The following is a 15,570-nucleotide window of genomic DNA, read 5'->3' as shown; positions in this document are numbered from 1 at the left end:
CAACTCCTCACCGACCAGCAAGCCTACGAATGAATTACTCACTCCCGGTGGGGAGCATCATGGAATTGGCGATGGAGAAGGGTTGGTGATGACGAAGATCGAAGATCCCCCTCTCCGAAGCCCCAAACGGACTCCAGATCCGGCCTCCCGATGAAGAACAGGAGGCGGCGGCTCCGTCTCGTGAAACGCGATAATTCTTTCTCTCCTATTTTTTCTTCGAATATGTGAATTTATAGCGTTGGAATTAGGGTCTGCGGGGTCACCAGGTGGGGACAACCAACCTGGGCGCGCCTGGAGGGGATCGCGTCCTGGTGGGTTGTGCCCACCCAGGTGCGCCCCTCCGGTGGTTCTTGGCTCCCGAAATTGTGTTTATTTGTATAAAAATTCCACGCAAAGTTTTGTTCCAATCCGAGAACTTCTATTTCTGCACAAAAAACAACACAATGGTAGCTCTGCTGAAAACAACGTCAATCCGGGTTAGTTTCATTCAAATCATGCAAATTAGAGTCCAAAACAAGAGGAAAAGCGTTAGGAAAAGTAGATACGACGGAGACGTATCAGCCATATGCACGCATCCGTAGTGCGGTTGTGCATTTCTGATAACTAGAGAAGTCAATCGTTCTCACGGTGTTCTTCTTCAGGATAAAGTCGTCATCGTAGGACCGGACGCCATGGTACAAATGATCGAAGACAGTCTTGCGCATCCGAAAACGCCAGCGAAAATGACCAGCGAATAATGCATCGGGGGCAAAGTAGTCGGCCATCAGTGTCAAGTGCCCTGTTGCGGTTGAGCACTCGTTGACCCTTCATCGAGCGCTTGAAATTGAGAACATGATCCTCCGCACGCTTGCGTCTTGAAGGACCGCCTGCATCATCACCGTCTCATCGGAGTACTCCACCTCGTCCGACGAGCCATTGGACAACTCAATATACTTCTCACATATGTACGCCAAATCCGAATCCATTGCTAGAAAGAAGAAATGACAACTGTTTTCAGCTCCGACGATTCATCAAACAGTTGTAGGGCATGGTGAGAATAGCAGTAGCGATGGTACCTAGCGGGGTGGTCGGAGGACAGGGTTGAACGGAGACGGAGGAGAAGCGGGATGGAGGCCTGTTGCAGCGTCGGAGGTGACGGAGACGCGGATTTTTTGGCAGGGGTGTGGCGTGGTGGACTGGGTGGTGGAGCAGCGGCGACGGCAAGAGAGAAAGAAAGAAGGCGGGAAAATGGGGAGGATGGAGTAGCGGGGTCCGGAAGAGTTTTCGGTGGGCCCGGGATGTCGGATTCCTATGTTTCGTCTGTCCGGACTCCCGCAAAGCTCCTCCATTTTTGTCTCCGTTTTCCGAGAAAAACCGCGTCCGGACTGCCCCGCAGATCGATACAGGCTCGCATTGGATGGCAACAGCGCGGTCCGCACGAATACGGCGATTTGCGGGTCCGTCTTGAAGATGCTCCTAACCGAATATATTTTCCGAGAAGAATATCCTCTCTCGAATGCAATCGAGAGCAAGGTGCACTTCTAATCGGCATACGGTACTATACGGCAATTCAGTAGGGAGAGGGAAGGTGTCGGGGGTCGGTGAGCAAGACAAATGGGACTCAGGTTCGTCGTCAAGGTATGGCACGAAGCCAAATGGCCTCCGACGCAAGGCGACAACTAGGGCCAGATCCGAGAGCCCTACAGGACCAGGCGCCAACTCCCACTCAACGCACCGCACGCAAACGGGCAGACACGTACCGTCGGTACCGATCGATGGATCGAAATGGAGCTGGAGTGAGTACTGCTAGCTCAGGTGCAGAGAGCCACGCTGTTCCATGTACCGTATAAGCCTAGAAAAAAACTGCACCGTATCGAGTGTGTCATCTGTTGTGTGCATGCCCATATGAGAAGACTCGAGTTCCAGAGGAGTGGGTCGAGTGACAGTACGTGATACATGCATGGCACGCGACGTATACGTGCATAGACTAGTCTAGTCTGCTACACGTACGTACTGTACGGACTACAGAGATCGACCTGACTAGTAACAGTGATCCGTAGTGTATACTATATCCGACGCGGCGGAATGAGATTTTCGTACTATAAGACAAGCTTTGTTGTTGCCCTGATCATTGTAATTAAGAGAATCACAACAAGTAACTGCGTTAGATTAAGTTCTACTAATGTCCGACGCAAAATATTTCCCTCGTTTCATTCATCAAAAAGGAGAGCTACAAAGTAAAATTAAGACGGAGTGAAATCCACAAACAAAAGCTTACCCTTCCGACGATGATGATTTTCTAAGTGTTTTGCACGGGCTTTAATCCAAAACCTCGTTTGGGCCGCGATCGTTTGAAAACCAAATGTTGGCATAAAGAAAGTGTCTGCGAACACACGGTGCTAAGCTTGGCAAAAGAAATCTGCCATGGCACAAAGAATTCCTTTTTCTTCCTGTATATGCAGAAAGATCGCAATACATCAATCTTTGATAGCCGTCAGCGGTGAAGGTCAATAATTGTGGCTAGGGACTCATCCTCTTCAAGCTTGCCCGGCGTGTTCGTGGATCCACCTCTCCTCTGGCAACTGTTCAGATAGCCGATGGAGGGAAGGGGGATCGTAGTGCCTCGGCTCCGGCTAGTAGTTGAGATTATGTTTTTCTTCTTCTTCCAGGGGACGACGACACTTCATCGAGCTGGTCTTTCGAACTCCGCCATTCCTTGAGTTTTGTCCATTGGGACAGAGCCGAAGGAGCTCCAGAGTAAATTGCTGCCGCCTTGGAACGATGACGTTAACATTTCTAGCCATGTTACCAATGTCCTCTCTGCCGTAGCCCACTACGATGGTAGATGGGGTGCCCTGACATATCGTTGAGGACACTTGATGACTCCAAAGATAAGAGAAGGCCGAGCGTGATCGAATTTCAAAATGTGCTAGCAAACTTGCATCGTTGGAGAAGATGGGATGGGATCTGGATATCAAACTTAGACCCAATTGTTCACAAAATGTTACAGTGTAAACGGCCTTTGGATTGACCTTATAAAGGTCAAGTATCTCGAAGGCAAGCCATTGGCCCTGTGTCGTCGTAGGGAAGGCGGTTCCCGTTCTCCATCTTTTTTTTCTTGGGTTGCCCAATGTCTACACTAACAACCTTGGGGAGGGGGGTTCACCGTGTACTCCATCTGTGTTACTACTTCATTCCTGGTTGCCTAGGTTCTCCACAGTGGTCTAGGGAACCTTTCATTATGTAGATCCCTTAGCCTGATCGAGGTGGCCGAACAGATTGTCTGACGGAGGAACTCGATCTTGTCGTGTAAGTATCATTGTGTCAAATCAGACTCCATTTCTTGTCTTGGCTAAGCCACTCTATCACACCATTTTTGTGGTCCGTGTTCCATTTAGCTCACATAGATGTGGTATTTTTGCCTACCTTTTAGGATCAAGATCTTGACTTGGTAGCTTATTACGGGTCAGTTATCTTTGGGTGACCAAATCCAAAAGGGCAACAGCCTTGGGGACAGACGTTGCCCCCTATGCCATGTCGAAGTGAACGCTAAACACATTTTATTGTTGTGCGTCACTGCACAATTCCTTTGGATCTCTATCCGGGTTGTCATGGGTTGCACCTGGTGCCCCTCGAGCTTCCTCGATTTTACGATATCATTGCAGGCTCAGAGCAACTCCAATGAGGCGATCCATTTTGTCCGCCCGTATCCGTTTGGATCGGCGCGGACAAAAGTGAAGGCCTAACGCGCCGACCCAAACTTAAATCGTGTCCGCATGACGTCCGCGCCAACCCATTTCCGGCCCAAAATTACGTCTGGAATGCGTCGGCGCGGACGCGCCGCGAGTCTCCACGCCGTCCGCCGCGTACCCACCTGTAGGCCATCCAACCGCCACCGGTCGTCTTATTTATCACAACCACCGACAGCGGGCCCACACGTCAGCCAGTGGAAGCGTCCTTTTTTAACCATGCGTGCGGCGGGGTCGGCCTCATCCACTTCTCCCGTCCACATCTGGCACCCCACCACTCCCTTTGCTTCCTCGCCGGCGACCGCAAACCCTAGCGCGCCCATGGGCCTCTTCGACAGCAGCAATGGCAAGGGCAAGGGCACCCCCGGCGCCTCGTCTTCCCGTGCTCCCCTTCCCCCTCCTCCTTCGGCGGCGCCGCGTTTCCGCCCTGGTCGCCGGCGCCTGCACATCTCGGTGCACCAAGCGCGGTGGCACTGGGAGTACAGGCAGCCACTGCCGTACCCCGATATCACGTTGCCGCACCATTGGCATCTGGATCCGCAGCGGATCCCGGTACCGGCGGTTCCGCGGAGCCAGCGAGCGCACGACGACGAGGTGCGCAGGCGCCGCACGCAACTCACGCCGAAGGAGGCCTCACGTCGCAGCTCACGCCAGCCGACGCGTAAGCGCTCCCCGCCTCCACCCACTTGGCCGGAGGAGGCCTACTCGTTGACGGGCCAGTACCGCGAGTGAGTGAGCACACCTCCCGTCCACTTCGCCGCGACGCCGGAGCAGGAGACGGCCCACCTCGAGCGCTGGAAGGAGCACTGGCTCCGCCAGGAGCAGGCCGATGGCGAGGAGCAGATGCGCTACGAGGCCATGCTCCAACGTGACGCGGAGGCGCTCCGGCTCGAGGAGGTGGAGGAGGAGAGCGCGCGGCTGGCCGCAATGCCGCCGCCCCAGCAGACGTCAGAGGAGGCTGCCCTGGCAGCGTACCAGGCGGCGTTCGGGTGGGCTGGCCCTGCTCCGGTCTTCATCGACCTCACCGACGACGGCGGCGTCGACGGCAAAGGCAAGGGCAAGGCCGACGACGTCTAGGGCAGCGTGCGGGGCGGCAGCAGGCGGGCGCAGACTTATTAAATGTTTTATTTAATGTTTATTAGATTTAGGTGGACTTTTGGCCGGCGTTTGACCGGCCACTTTATGTTTAATTATGTTTATTTCATGCAACTTGTTTTTTTTTCACGCCGGCACATTTGGGTCGGCCTCCCCGTTAGGCGGTCAAGCCGACCAATTTTAAAATACGGACGCGCACGTCCGACCGGCCGACCCAAACGGACAAAAAGCGGACAAAGCGCATGTCCTTTTGGGTCGCCCCGTTGGAGTTGCTCTCATCCAGCCGAAACCATCTTCGTCTACTGTGTGTGCCTTCATTTCTCCGTTTCCCAAAGAAAGGTAAAAACTGTGGGTGTGCGCTTCGGTGCCATAAGCTGGTGCTATCAGTTGTTTTTTATTTTTATTTTCGCTTGCACTTTGAACTGTTGTAAGACCCGATCGATGTGTTGGTTTATGGGTAAAGCGGGGGCGTAAAGCCTGCATGGTGATGCAACAGAAACTTCTTCAAGCAACAAAATGAAGAAGTTGTGACTGCGTGCACCGGAAAACATTGTCTCGACCCAACTGTTTTCTCTTCTGCGCGCATGTGTAACTGGACAGGATGTTACACTGGGAACTAGTGGCAGCTAGCTAGACCGCGAGGGGGGCAAACCAAACCAAATGGTGTTGGGCTTGGCGACGTACGTACGTACGTAACGCAGACATCAGCCCTGCGTTCGCTGGACAAAAAAACGCCTGCGCCCTTCCAGCCGTATGCGCATGCATGGACAAAAACACTAGTGGCAGACTTTTTCCTATTCAAAATTTTGTCACAGTCCAGCCCTGCTCCAGGCCATGGCCACTGCACATACACACTCACACACACCTCCTCTTACTCTCCCTCTCTCCCATATACATACAGTATGAGTCTGCCACTGCAGTGAACAGCGCCATCAGCCGCGCGGCCGGTGGCACCAGTCTCCCTCCAGGCCAGCTACATGCATAGCTCACAGGGGTGCCTGCAACACCACCGCCCTGCCCTGTGGGTCGATGGATCACACTGGGGAGATCGTGGCCGCTCCAACTCCAGCTCCAGCTGCCACCATCTCCTCCTCCTGCCAACTCCCGGCGATGTCGGCGGCAGCACGCAGCGCGTCCGCGCCCGCGCCGAGCAGGCCCCGGCCGGAGAACCCGACGCAGTACAGCCCGTTGGGGCCTCTCCAGTTGCTGGGGCACCTGGCCTTGGGCTTGCCGTCCTCCGTGAAGAACCCGTCGTTCTGCACGCACGCACGTACGTCGTAGAACGGAATGGCATCAGTAATGCGTGCCGTCGAGTTTGTGGAAAGCGTTTGCTTGCCATGCATGTCGAGAGAGCTGTTACCTGGAGCCATGACGGGACGTTGCTCCTGTAGCCGGTGGCGAAGATGACGGCATCGAAGGCCATCTCGTTGCCGTCCACGAACCTCGCCCCGTTGCAGCCCAATGACTCCACTTCTGCCACCACCTGCACACACAAGCCATCCATCAGAACGTCAGACGTGCACATGCCAGAAATATATAAATGAATATAGAAAAATGCTGTACAAGAGAAGAGAGAGGGAGAGGTGTAGAGAGAGAGAGAGAGAGGGAGAGAGAGAGACAGAGAGAGAGAGAGAGAGAGAGGTTTCAACTTTCAAGTCAAATAGAATGTGCACACACTGTACGGGGATTGTTGCTACTTGCAAGAGCTCATCACAAGGTTACGCATGAGTGAGAAATCATTGGAGATTGCGCTCGACAGGAGGCCCTGTGGAGAATGCCATGGAGGCAGTGCTATTTTTGTTCCCACACGTCTAATTTCCCTAGCTAGCTACCAAAAGTACACACGCCCTGCATCAGGCAGATCAAGTGGTAAAGTAAAGGCCAGACACAGAGAGGTAAACCGGTAAAATCTCACTCCACTCAACAACAAGATCAACCGAGGTAGAACGTTGTAGAAACCTCAAAAGCGATCGGCAGTTGGAATGGCATGCACAAGAAACAAGTCTCTCTCTTGACTCATTCTTCTTCGCCAACCACTAGCTAGCAAGCATATCCTTCCTAGTAGAGAGAAGAGAGAAGTAACCATGACCATACCTTGATGTTTCCGGATTTGATCAAGGACCATGCCCCCACGTCCAGAACAGGGCTCTTCCCGGTCACCTCCTTACTCTCCAAAGGCCCCAGCTTGGGCCTCTTCAGCCCGTACTTCTCGGTGTCCCCAAGAATCATCTTTGCAACCAGGAGGAGGAACATGTCCACCAGCTTTACCGGCAGCCATCGCAGCAGCTTCATGGCTATGCCGAAGGTTGAGGATCCAAGCATCTCCCTTGGTAAAACGTGCACCTGTTTCATCATTGCGCACAAAATATATGTTCAAATAGGTTGTAGGGTGAATATGTTCACATGTAGAAAAAGACCATAAGCTCATGCATACACCGAGAGAGAAGCAGAGTTCTAATATACTACTGGTAGATACCAGTACTCCCTTCGATCTAAACAAAAAGTGTCGCAGCTTTGACCTAAGGTTAGTTCGGCCTTAATTCAAAGCCGGGACATTTATTATGAATCGGAGGGAGTAGCATATATCGATCATAGGACTATACTATCAAAAAGCACACTAGCATACTAGTACGGAAGAGGGCGACCACATTCACATATGCATATGTTCTTCTGTTTATATATAGAAGAAAGGCAAAGGGGGAAACTATTGAAACTCCAGGGCATAAAGTGGTCTCCAAACGGGCAAGCATCACACAGCATGTGTAGCATCAAGAAACCCGACGAAACAAGAAAGCAATGTCTCATGGGAGGAAGCGGGAAGAGAGGACTTGGTTCACTTACCCCACTCCGTACTGACATGAAAGGGATGGCACCATGCTCGCACAGGTCCAAGCACATCTCCATGCCGGAGTTGCCACATCCCACCACCAGCACCCTCTTGCCCTTGAACCTCTCCCCGCTCTTGTACTCGCTGGAGTGCAGCACCTCCCCGGCGAACCGCTCCCTCCCCTTCACCTTGGGCACCACCACCTCCGCGTTCTCCCCGCTGGCCACCACCAGCCACTTGGACACGTACTCCGTCACCTCGCCGCCGTCCGCCGCCGCGGTCACATGCCACAGCGACGTCGCCTCGTCGAACCGCGCCCGCGTCACCGTGCGGCCGAACAGCGGGGAGATGGAGAAGTGCGCGGTGTAGGAGTGGAGGTAGCGGAGGAACTCGCGCTTGCTCGGGTAGGTGGGGAACTCCGGCGGGAAGCGGACGTGGGGAAGCTCGCAGAAGACCTTGGGGAGGTGCAGGCGGAGGCGGCCGTAGGTGCGGTTCGTCCAGAGGTCGGCGATGCCGTCGGAGCGCTCGAGGATGGTGAAGGGCACCGCGTGCCGGCGAAGGGTGGCCGCCACGGCGAGGCCTGACGGGCCGGCGCCGACGATGATGGGGCCCTTCACAATGCACGAGCTCTGCCTAGGGCTCGTGCCACCATTACCTTGCTCTCCTTGCATGGCATCCATCGATCAATGGCCCAAGAATCAATAAGCCTAGAGCTAGCTTGGCACACAAACACACAACTATCTCTCTATCGCTCTCTCCTTGGAAGGTTACACTCCCAAGCTCATGGAATGGAATGTGGAGAAGAAGACACCACCTAGCTAGTCCTACGAGTTGTCGAATGCGTATCTCTTCTTTGCCTCTAGTCTCTGAATGAAGCTAGATGTAGGCACAAACCTAAAGCTGCTAGTGACATCGTCTTCTTCTTGCATGTACTACAGTAGTACCAGTGTAAGCATGGAGGAGGAGAAAGGCGTGATCAGAACCTATTTGGCTACCTCAGTGACCTCAGAACCTATGTACTGCAGAGGTCCCTCTCCCCTATATATAAGGAGAAGCGAATGTAAAGGGACAGCTTACATTGTACATAACTATTTTTATGAGTACTGTCACCACTGTTGGCATGACTGAAAACCAATCTTTTCAGTACAAAATGGAAAAGGAAACTAATACCCCTCCGTTCACAAATATAAGATGTTTTGAATATTTTAATATGGACTATATATGAATTGAAATGAGTAAACAAACATATAGTAAAATGGGTCTATATACGTCCGAAGCAGGAAAAAGTTCTTTTTGCGAAAAAGCAGAAAAAAAGTTAGAACATCCCAATAATGAACGGATGGAGTACTTTATATCATACTACATCTGTCTCATATTAATTGATATATGACGCTCAAACGGATCTAGCCGTACTATACCAATTATATTCCTTTGTTTTCTTATTCATAGGCATGCCTAGAACACAGATATATCAGATCGTATGAGATCTAGCCATGCAATGTACTTCGAAAAACTAACCACGTAAGGTGTATGTGCCCTCCCTTGTCAGGAATGCATGAACATTGTTTCCAGTGTTGGATCTGCATATCTAGAGGCGAATCCTTCCTTCCTTTCTTCATGGTGGTCCTTGGTTCTCTCCTAGATTCAGCCAATCATTTCTTTGTCTGCTGAGAGGAGTGTTGCATTTGTTAATATGGGTAATGCTCGCATATCCATGCTGCAAATAATATATTTTTTCCCTTTTGGATAGCATGGAAGCACGCATCGATGAAGAAACATTGCTACTTCATAACGAAAGGAAGGGAGGCCCATACGGAGCTCTATACCGTGCATCTGCTACCAAGTAGGCGACGCTGATCCGGACATTCTGCTACCTGACAGAGAAACCTTGCAGGTCAACCCTTCGCTTGAACTTAAGATCTACGTACAAGTTTCCTGGAGCTTTTGCTTCATTGTAGTGAAGCTTTCTGGAGCTTTTGCTTCATTGTAGTCCACTCCGTAGTTACTTTGGGCGCGGTTGCTACTTTATTTTGCACTTAGAGCATCTACAACCGGACTTAGCAAATCTGCCCCCCCCCCCTTATATTTCCGCGGGCCTGCCCAAAGACGTCCGCAAACAGCGCCCGTCGGCCCTTCATATCTTGCGTCGCACATCCACATACTTCAAATGCAGATCCTCAAATCCAGGCAATCCATGCACGTCGATCATACGATACAAATTGTTTGAATTCACAGTATGAAACAAAGCAAAGAAAATCATAGTTCAACAAACTGGACATGCCAAAATGAAATCCATGTCCGAGCGTGACGGATGGCTCGCTTGCTTGCCGGATCACTGGCCGGACGCCATCCAGGTCGCCTGCTCCGAGGCCATGCTTGCGTCCTGCTCCGCCTGCATCCTTGTCGCATGCTTCGCTAATGCCGTAGCCGCCCTCACCGCCTCGTACTCCCTACACTCGTTGATCTCCTTCTTCTTATCTGCAACCCACTTCTTTGCATGCTCATCCATGTGGGTTTCGTCCCCCAACATGATCTTCGCATCCTCCGTGTCCCGTGTGGTGCGAGTTGTAATCCGCGTCGGTGGACGGATGGAAGGTGCAGGGTTCCGGGTGCCACGCGCGGGGGGGGGGGGGGGGGGGGGGGGGTGGACAGCTACTCGTCCATGTCTGCACCTCCCTGCGATACCGCCGCCGCTTCCCTCTCTCCTTGGTTGCTGGCATCACCGCATCTTCCGGGCAACGCTCTCCGTCTTGCACGACGGAGCCGAGGAAGGGACGCCGACGGACGAGGCGGAAGCAGTCTCCGCCGCGGAGGTCGGGGACGGGCTGGATGACATTTGGGGAGGCAGATAGGGACCGGTGATGAGGATGGGGAGCAAGGGCGACGGACAGCGATGGCTTGGGCGTTGGAAAGGTAGGAGGGCGGCGGGAGGAGGAGGAAGGGTTGGGTGGATTTGATGCAAATTATGGTGGGAGTAGGGTTGTCGGGTCCGACGTTGCGGACACGCCCGGGCGCCCCCATATGCACCCCATATATGGGCTGGATATAAGGGGTGCCGGTTAGTCCGAGCGTTCGAGGCCCGTTTGCAGAGCCCGTCTGGGTCGGATTTTTGTGACCGGGCCGTCCGCCCGGGCGTTTGAGGCGGGTTTGGGGCGCCCGACTATAGATGCTCTTAGACTACTAATTATTGATCTGCAATAGTGCAAGCAAGAAGGTGGAAAAGAAAACCATAGTTGCATCCACGGCTAACAAAAATATGTAGCCCCCTGAAGGTTTATATGATACTACTAGAGGCTAACACGCGCTTCACATCGCCGTTTTTCACTCGTATAGTCGTATATGGTACCCCCTACAAAAATGCAAACTAGTGTATATGGTATACATAACCTTAATTTTGTAACAACCTAATGCTATTTTCAGAAAATTTGTTGCATTTATAATAATGTGTAAACCAAATTATATTACTTTGGTGTAATTTACTCAAATTTTGTACCAATGTATGGATGTTTGGCACCCCCGGCACTTGGTTCCTTGTTCGGCCAAGAACCACTCATGGGATTGACTCTTTTTCCTCTAGCAGCTTATTGCGGTTGTGAAAGGATCGATATAGTTGACTAGAGGGGGGGTGAATAGGCAACTAACAATTTTTAGCTTTTCTTTACCAAATTAAACTTTGCATCAAAATAGGTTGTCTAGATATGCAACTAAGTGAGCAACCTATATGATGCAACGACAACAAGCACGCAAGCAAGTAAGAGATATAACACAAGTAAACTTGCAAAAGTAAAGGAACGAGATAACCAAGAGTGGAGCCGGTGAAGACGAGGATGTGTTACCGAAGTTCCTTCCTTTTAAGGGGAAGTACGTCTCCGTTGGAGCGGTGTGGAGGCACAATGCTCCCCAAGAAGCCGCTAGGGCCACCGTATTCTCCTCACGCCCTCACACAATGCGAGATGCCGTGATTCCACTATTGGTGCCCTTGAAGGCGGCGACCGGACCTTTACAAACAAGGTTGGGGCAATCTTCACAACTTAATTGGAGGCTCCCAACGACACCACAAAGCTTCACCACAATGGACTATGGCTCCGCGGTGACCTCAACCGTCTAGGGTGCTCAAACACCCAAGAGTAACAAGATCCGCTAGGGATAAGTGGGGGAAATCAAATTTCTCTTGGTGGAAGTGTAGATCGTGGCCTTCTCAACCAATCCCGAGCAAATCAACAAGTTTGATTGGCTAGGGAGAGAGATCGGGCGAAAATGGAGCTTGGAGCAACAATGGAGCTTTTGGGGGAAGAGGTGAGTCAACTTTGGGGAAGAAGACCCCCTTATATAGTGGGGGGAACAAACCAACCGTTACCCCCACATCTGCCCGCAGAGAGCGGTACTACCGCTGAGCCAGCGGTACTACCGCTTGCCAATATAAGCGGTACTACCGCTCCTCCACGCGGTACTGCCGCTTGGCCCAAAGCGGTACTACCGCGGTGGGAGGGCGGTACTACCGCATACGAGCGGTACTACGGCCCTCCACAGCCGCGGCCAGTACCGTAAAACCCGACACGAAAAAAGAGCCCTCGAATCGATGCGGTACTAGCACGAGACCACCGCGGTACTACGGCTGGGGGCTACTAGCGGTACTACTGCTCTGGAGCGGTACTACCGCTCCGTCCCGCGGTACTACCGCAGGGACCAGAGGGAGCACACAGTTGGGGCTACCAGCGGTACTACTGCTCTGGGCGGTACTACCGCTCCAGAGCGGTACTACCGCTTGTAGCACCCAAGCGGTACTACCGCTCCGGCCCGCGGTACTACCGCTGGGACCAGAGAGAGCACACTGAGAAGAGAAATGAGCCCATCATCGAAACGGAAAGGCTCGGAGGGAGGGGCAAAGGAAGTGTACGTGATGATTCCGCCCTAGCCTTTCCAAAACGGACCCCCTCTTGATAGTACGGTGATCCCTATGAAACTAGTCCACCAAACTAATCCGAAAGGACTACACCGTCTTCGCTTCAAGCTCTGAGGGGAGGGAATCGTCTCGTGCCAAAAGGATGAATCTATGAAAAACACTCAATGCACACGATTAGTCCGCAAAAGCATTGTCATCAATCACCAAAACATCTTAGGGATAAATATGCCCTTACAATCTCCCCCTTTTTGGTGGATTGATGACAATACGGGATTTGCACAACTGGGATAAGACAAAGGACATAAGCAAACCCCAAATCTCTAAAATATAGACGGGCTCCCCCTAGATGTGTGCCATCAAGATAAGTGCTTTGAACTGCACGACACACATACTAGGATCAACACTCCCCCTGTATTTTAGAGACCAACAACCTAAGCGAGATACAAGATAGCAGGATATATAACATAATGAAGCATGTAACTCATTAGATATCAAATGACTAGAGACAAAGATAAAGATATGATAAGGATAGGGTAGCATATGTCTCACACCATATGACTTGAACTAAGGTCTCACTGAACACAAAACCAAGCAAAGCACAAAGTAGCACACAACGAAAGCACAAAAGCAAAGACACACTCGCAACACAACGACGCAATGACGCAAATCCCCTAAACTCTCTCCCCCTTTGGCATCGAGACACCAAAAAGGGGCAAAGAGCTAACCTACGGCTCCAGGTGAGAGCATGCTGAGAATCTCGAACATCAGGACTCTGCGTGATCATCTGCACTGCCGCCCTCGCCCGGAAACTGCTCGGCATCTGAATCGGTCCACGGACAGTGCTGCTGGATCCACTCCTCCTCCTCAGTAATCTGACCCTCAGAACCGCTGGTGACTGTCGCACCCATCTGACGCATCAGCTCCTTGTGACGTCCTCTTGCCTTCTTCTCAGCCACATGAGTCATGTACTGACCGTGAGACTCCATGCAGAACAGCTTCTTCATCTTGTGTTTGAGCTTCTTTGCCCAAGAGGGCTCTGCCGCAGAAGGCTCTGTCCCAGGAGGCACATAATCCTCATCATCCTCACCGGCATCAGCCTCGTCCTCGGTCTCCATGGCAGCAGCAGAAGATGGAACTCCAGAACTACCCCAATTGTCATTCTTCCTCAGACGCTTGATCTCATGAGAGACCAACTCTCCAGTCTCCAGCTGCTCCTCAGGATAGGTATGTCTCCAGGCCCTCTCAATAAGCAACATAATGAACGGACCATAAATTGGGCACTTGCGCTCAGAAACAGCAGCAAGGAGTTCAGACCACATGACATGAGAGATGTCCAGGGACTCGCCAGTGTTTGCTTCCTTCTCACGCTGGCAGAAGAGAAGCATGTCCACAAGATAAGAGTGTACCATGTCGAGATTCCCAATACGAGGGAAGAGAGTCTCGCGGAAGATACGGTGAAGGATATCCAGATAGGCAGACAAGTCATAGGTTTCCTTCCTGGTCTCAGGGTTGACCTTCCGAGTACAGTAGGGCCAGAGAGCTTGCTTGTGAGTGGAGGTAACATTTTGGTGAGGACGAAAACCGACCGGAGTCTCGAGCCCTTGATCTTCCACCTCAAGCAGCCCCATGAAGGCCTGCCACTTGACAGCTAGCACCTTTCCATTTGTCATCCAAGTCAGAGTCCTGTCTGCATCAGTTCCTAGGTGAACAGAGGCAAAGAACTGTGCCAGCAAATCTGCATCAAAGTCCTTATTGAACTGCATGATCCTGATAATGTTCAACTGAGAGCACATCTGAAGGGCATCACCAAAGTACTCAGGGTCCTTCTCCATAGCATCCGTGTTGATGGAATGAACATTGACAAAGAGGTTCTTCTTAGCCTTGATCACATCAAAGTATGTGGCATACTGAAACCGGTTCCAGAACGGGCGATTGACAAGGTTGGGTTCTTGGTCTTCCTCATATGGGTTGCGCCGACGCCTGTCCCAGAATTCCTTGCTAGACATCTCAGTCACCTTCTTGCCACTTGGCTTTGGTCGGTTGGCAATCTTCTTCTTGCGAGGAGGATTAGCACTAGAGGAAGCACCCCCTGGCGGTGGTGGAGCACTGGAAGAACCACCTGCAATCTCAGATGAGCGGTACCGCTTTGACGTTGAACGCCCTGGGTTGACACGGCGGACTTGCTGCTCAGGATGTTCATCACCTGGAACCAAACACACGGACACAAGAAACAACCAAACAGAGCGATCAAAACCAAATAAACACAACAAATATGGATCAACATGTGGTAGGAAACAATGGAACTGGGCATCCAGCGGTAGTACCGTGCCTGCTCAGCGGCAGTACCGTGCCAGCGGTAGTACCGCGCCATACGGGCGGTAGTACCGCTCCAGCGGTAGTACCGCGCCAGATGGGCGGTAGTACCGCCCGAGACGGGCCACGGCGGATCCCTACTGCCGTGGTCAGATCCGGCACTACCGGGGATGCCAAATTCAAAAATAAACCTACCAAACATCAATCCAAAGAGTCTAGTTGCCTTCTCCAACCTACTCAAGCCTAGATTTGGCCAAAAATCTAGAGATGCAACCACTATTGCCCCTAAAACGCGAGATCTGAAAACTAGACAATAAGAGAAGAGGAACGGGGGCAATACCGGCATCCATGGCAAGAGGACGAGGTGGGGATCGACTCCACCGAAGGAAATGGAGAGGAACGGTCCGGAGACGGAGGGCCGCCGGAGCCTTCCCGCGGCGAGATGGCGCTGGAGAGAGAGGAAGAGGAACTAGGGGACGAAGCAAATGGGTATGGGGAGGAAGAAACCGCCCCTGCCCACGACTTAACCCCCTGGCCCCGCCCCTCAGCGGTAGTACCGTGGTGATGGGCGGTAGTACCGCTCCAGCGGTAGTACCGTGTCTTCACAACGGTAGTACCGCCCAGCGCAACTCAAAACAAGACTCAACACTTATGGCACAAAACGAAAGACAAGAAACGACGGCAAGAAGACCAATAAGAGTACC

At 52.1% G+C, this 15,570-nt stretch overlaps 1 protein-coding gene across 1 annotated transcript; it reads right to left on the bottom strand.

Annotated features, from left to right (window-relative positions):
* Positions 1-5,589: 5,589 nt before the first annotated feature.
* LOC109763705 (indole-3-pyruvate monooxygenase YUCCA8-like) lies at positions 5,590-8,653 on the bottom strand. The gene is made up of 4 exons (XM_020322565.2): positions 7,665-8,653; positions 6,918-7,166; positions 6,184-6,306; positions 5,590-6,079 (listed from the first exon to the last, which is right to left on the bottom strand). The coding sequence occupies exons 1-4, from the start codon at positions 8,328-8,330 to the stop codon at positions 5,858-5,860; spliced, it is 1,260 nt and encodes a 419-aa protein (XP_020178154.1). The 5' UTR covers positions 8,331-8,653; the 3' UTR covers positions 5,590-5,857.
* Between the last annotated feature and the right edge of the window lie 6,917 nt (positions 8,654-15,570).

The sequence above is a fragment of the Aegilops tauschii genome, chromosome 4 (assembly GCF_002575655.3).
Source record: "Aegilops tauschii subsp. strangulata cultivar AL8/78 chromosome 4, Aet v6.0, whole genome shotgun sequence".
NCBI lineage: Eukaryota > Viridiplantae > Streptophyta > Magnoliopsida > Poales > Poaceae > Aegilops > Aegilops tauschii.
Note: the sequence above shows the minus strand (reverse complement) of the source record. Positions and strands in the feature narration are given on the sequence as shown.

What these genes read in the sequence shown, in the direction of transcription:
- LOC109763705 (XM_020322565.2), bottom strand. Translation starts at nt 8,330, where the DNA reads ATGGATGCCATGCAAGGAGAGCAAGGTAATGGTGGCACGAGCCCTAGG. An exon ending in TCAAATCCGGAAACATCAAG is followed by an intron (nt 6,307 to 6,917) that starts GTATGGTCATGG and finishes TTGTGTGTGCAG; the next exon opens with GTGGTGGCAGAAGTGGAGTC. An exon ending in ACGTCCCGTCATGGCTCCAG is followed by an intron (nt 6,080 to 6,183) that starts GTAACAGCTCTC and finishes GCGTGCGTGCAG; the next exon opens with AACGACGGGTTCTTCACGGA.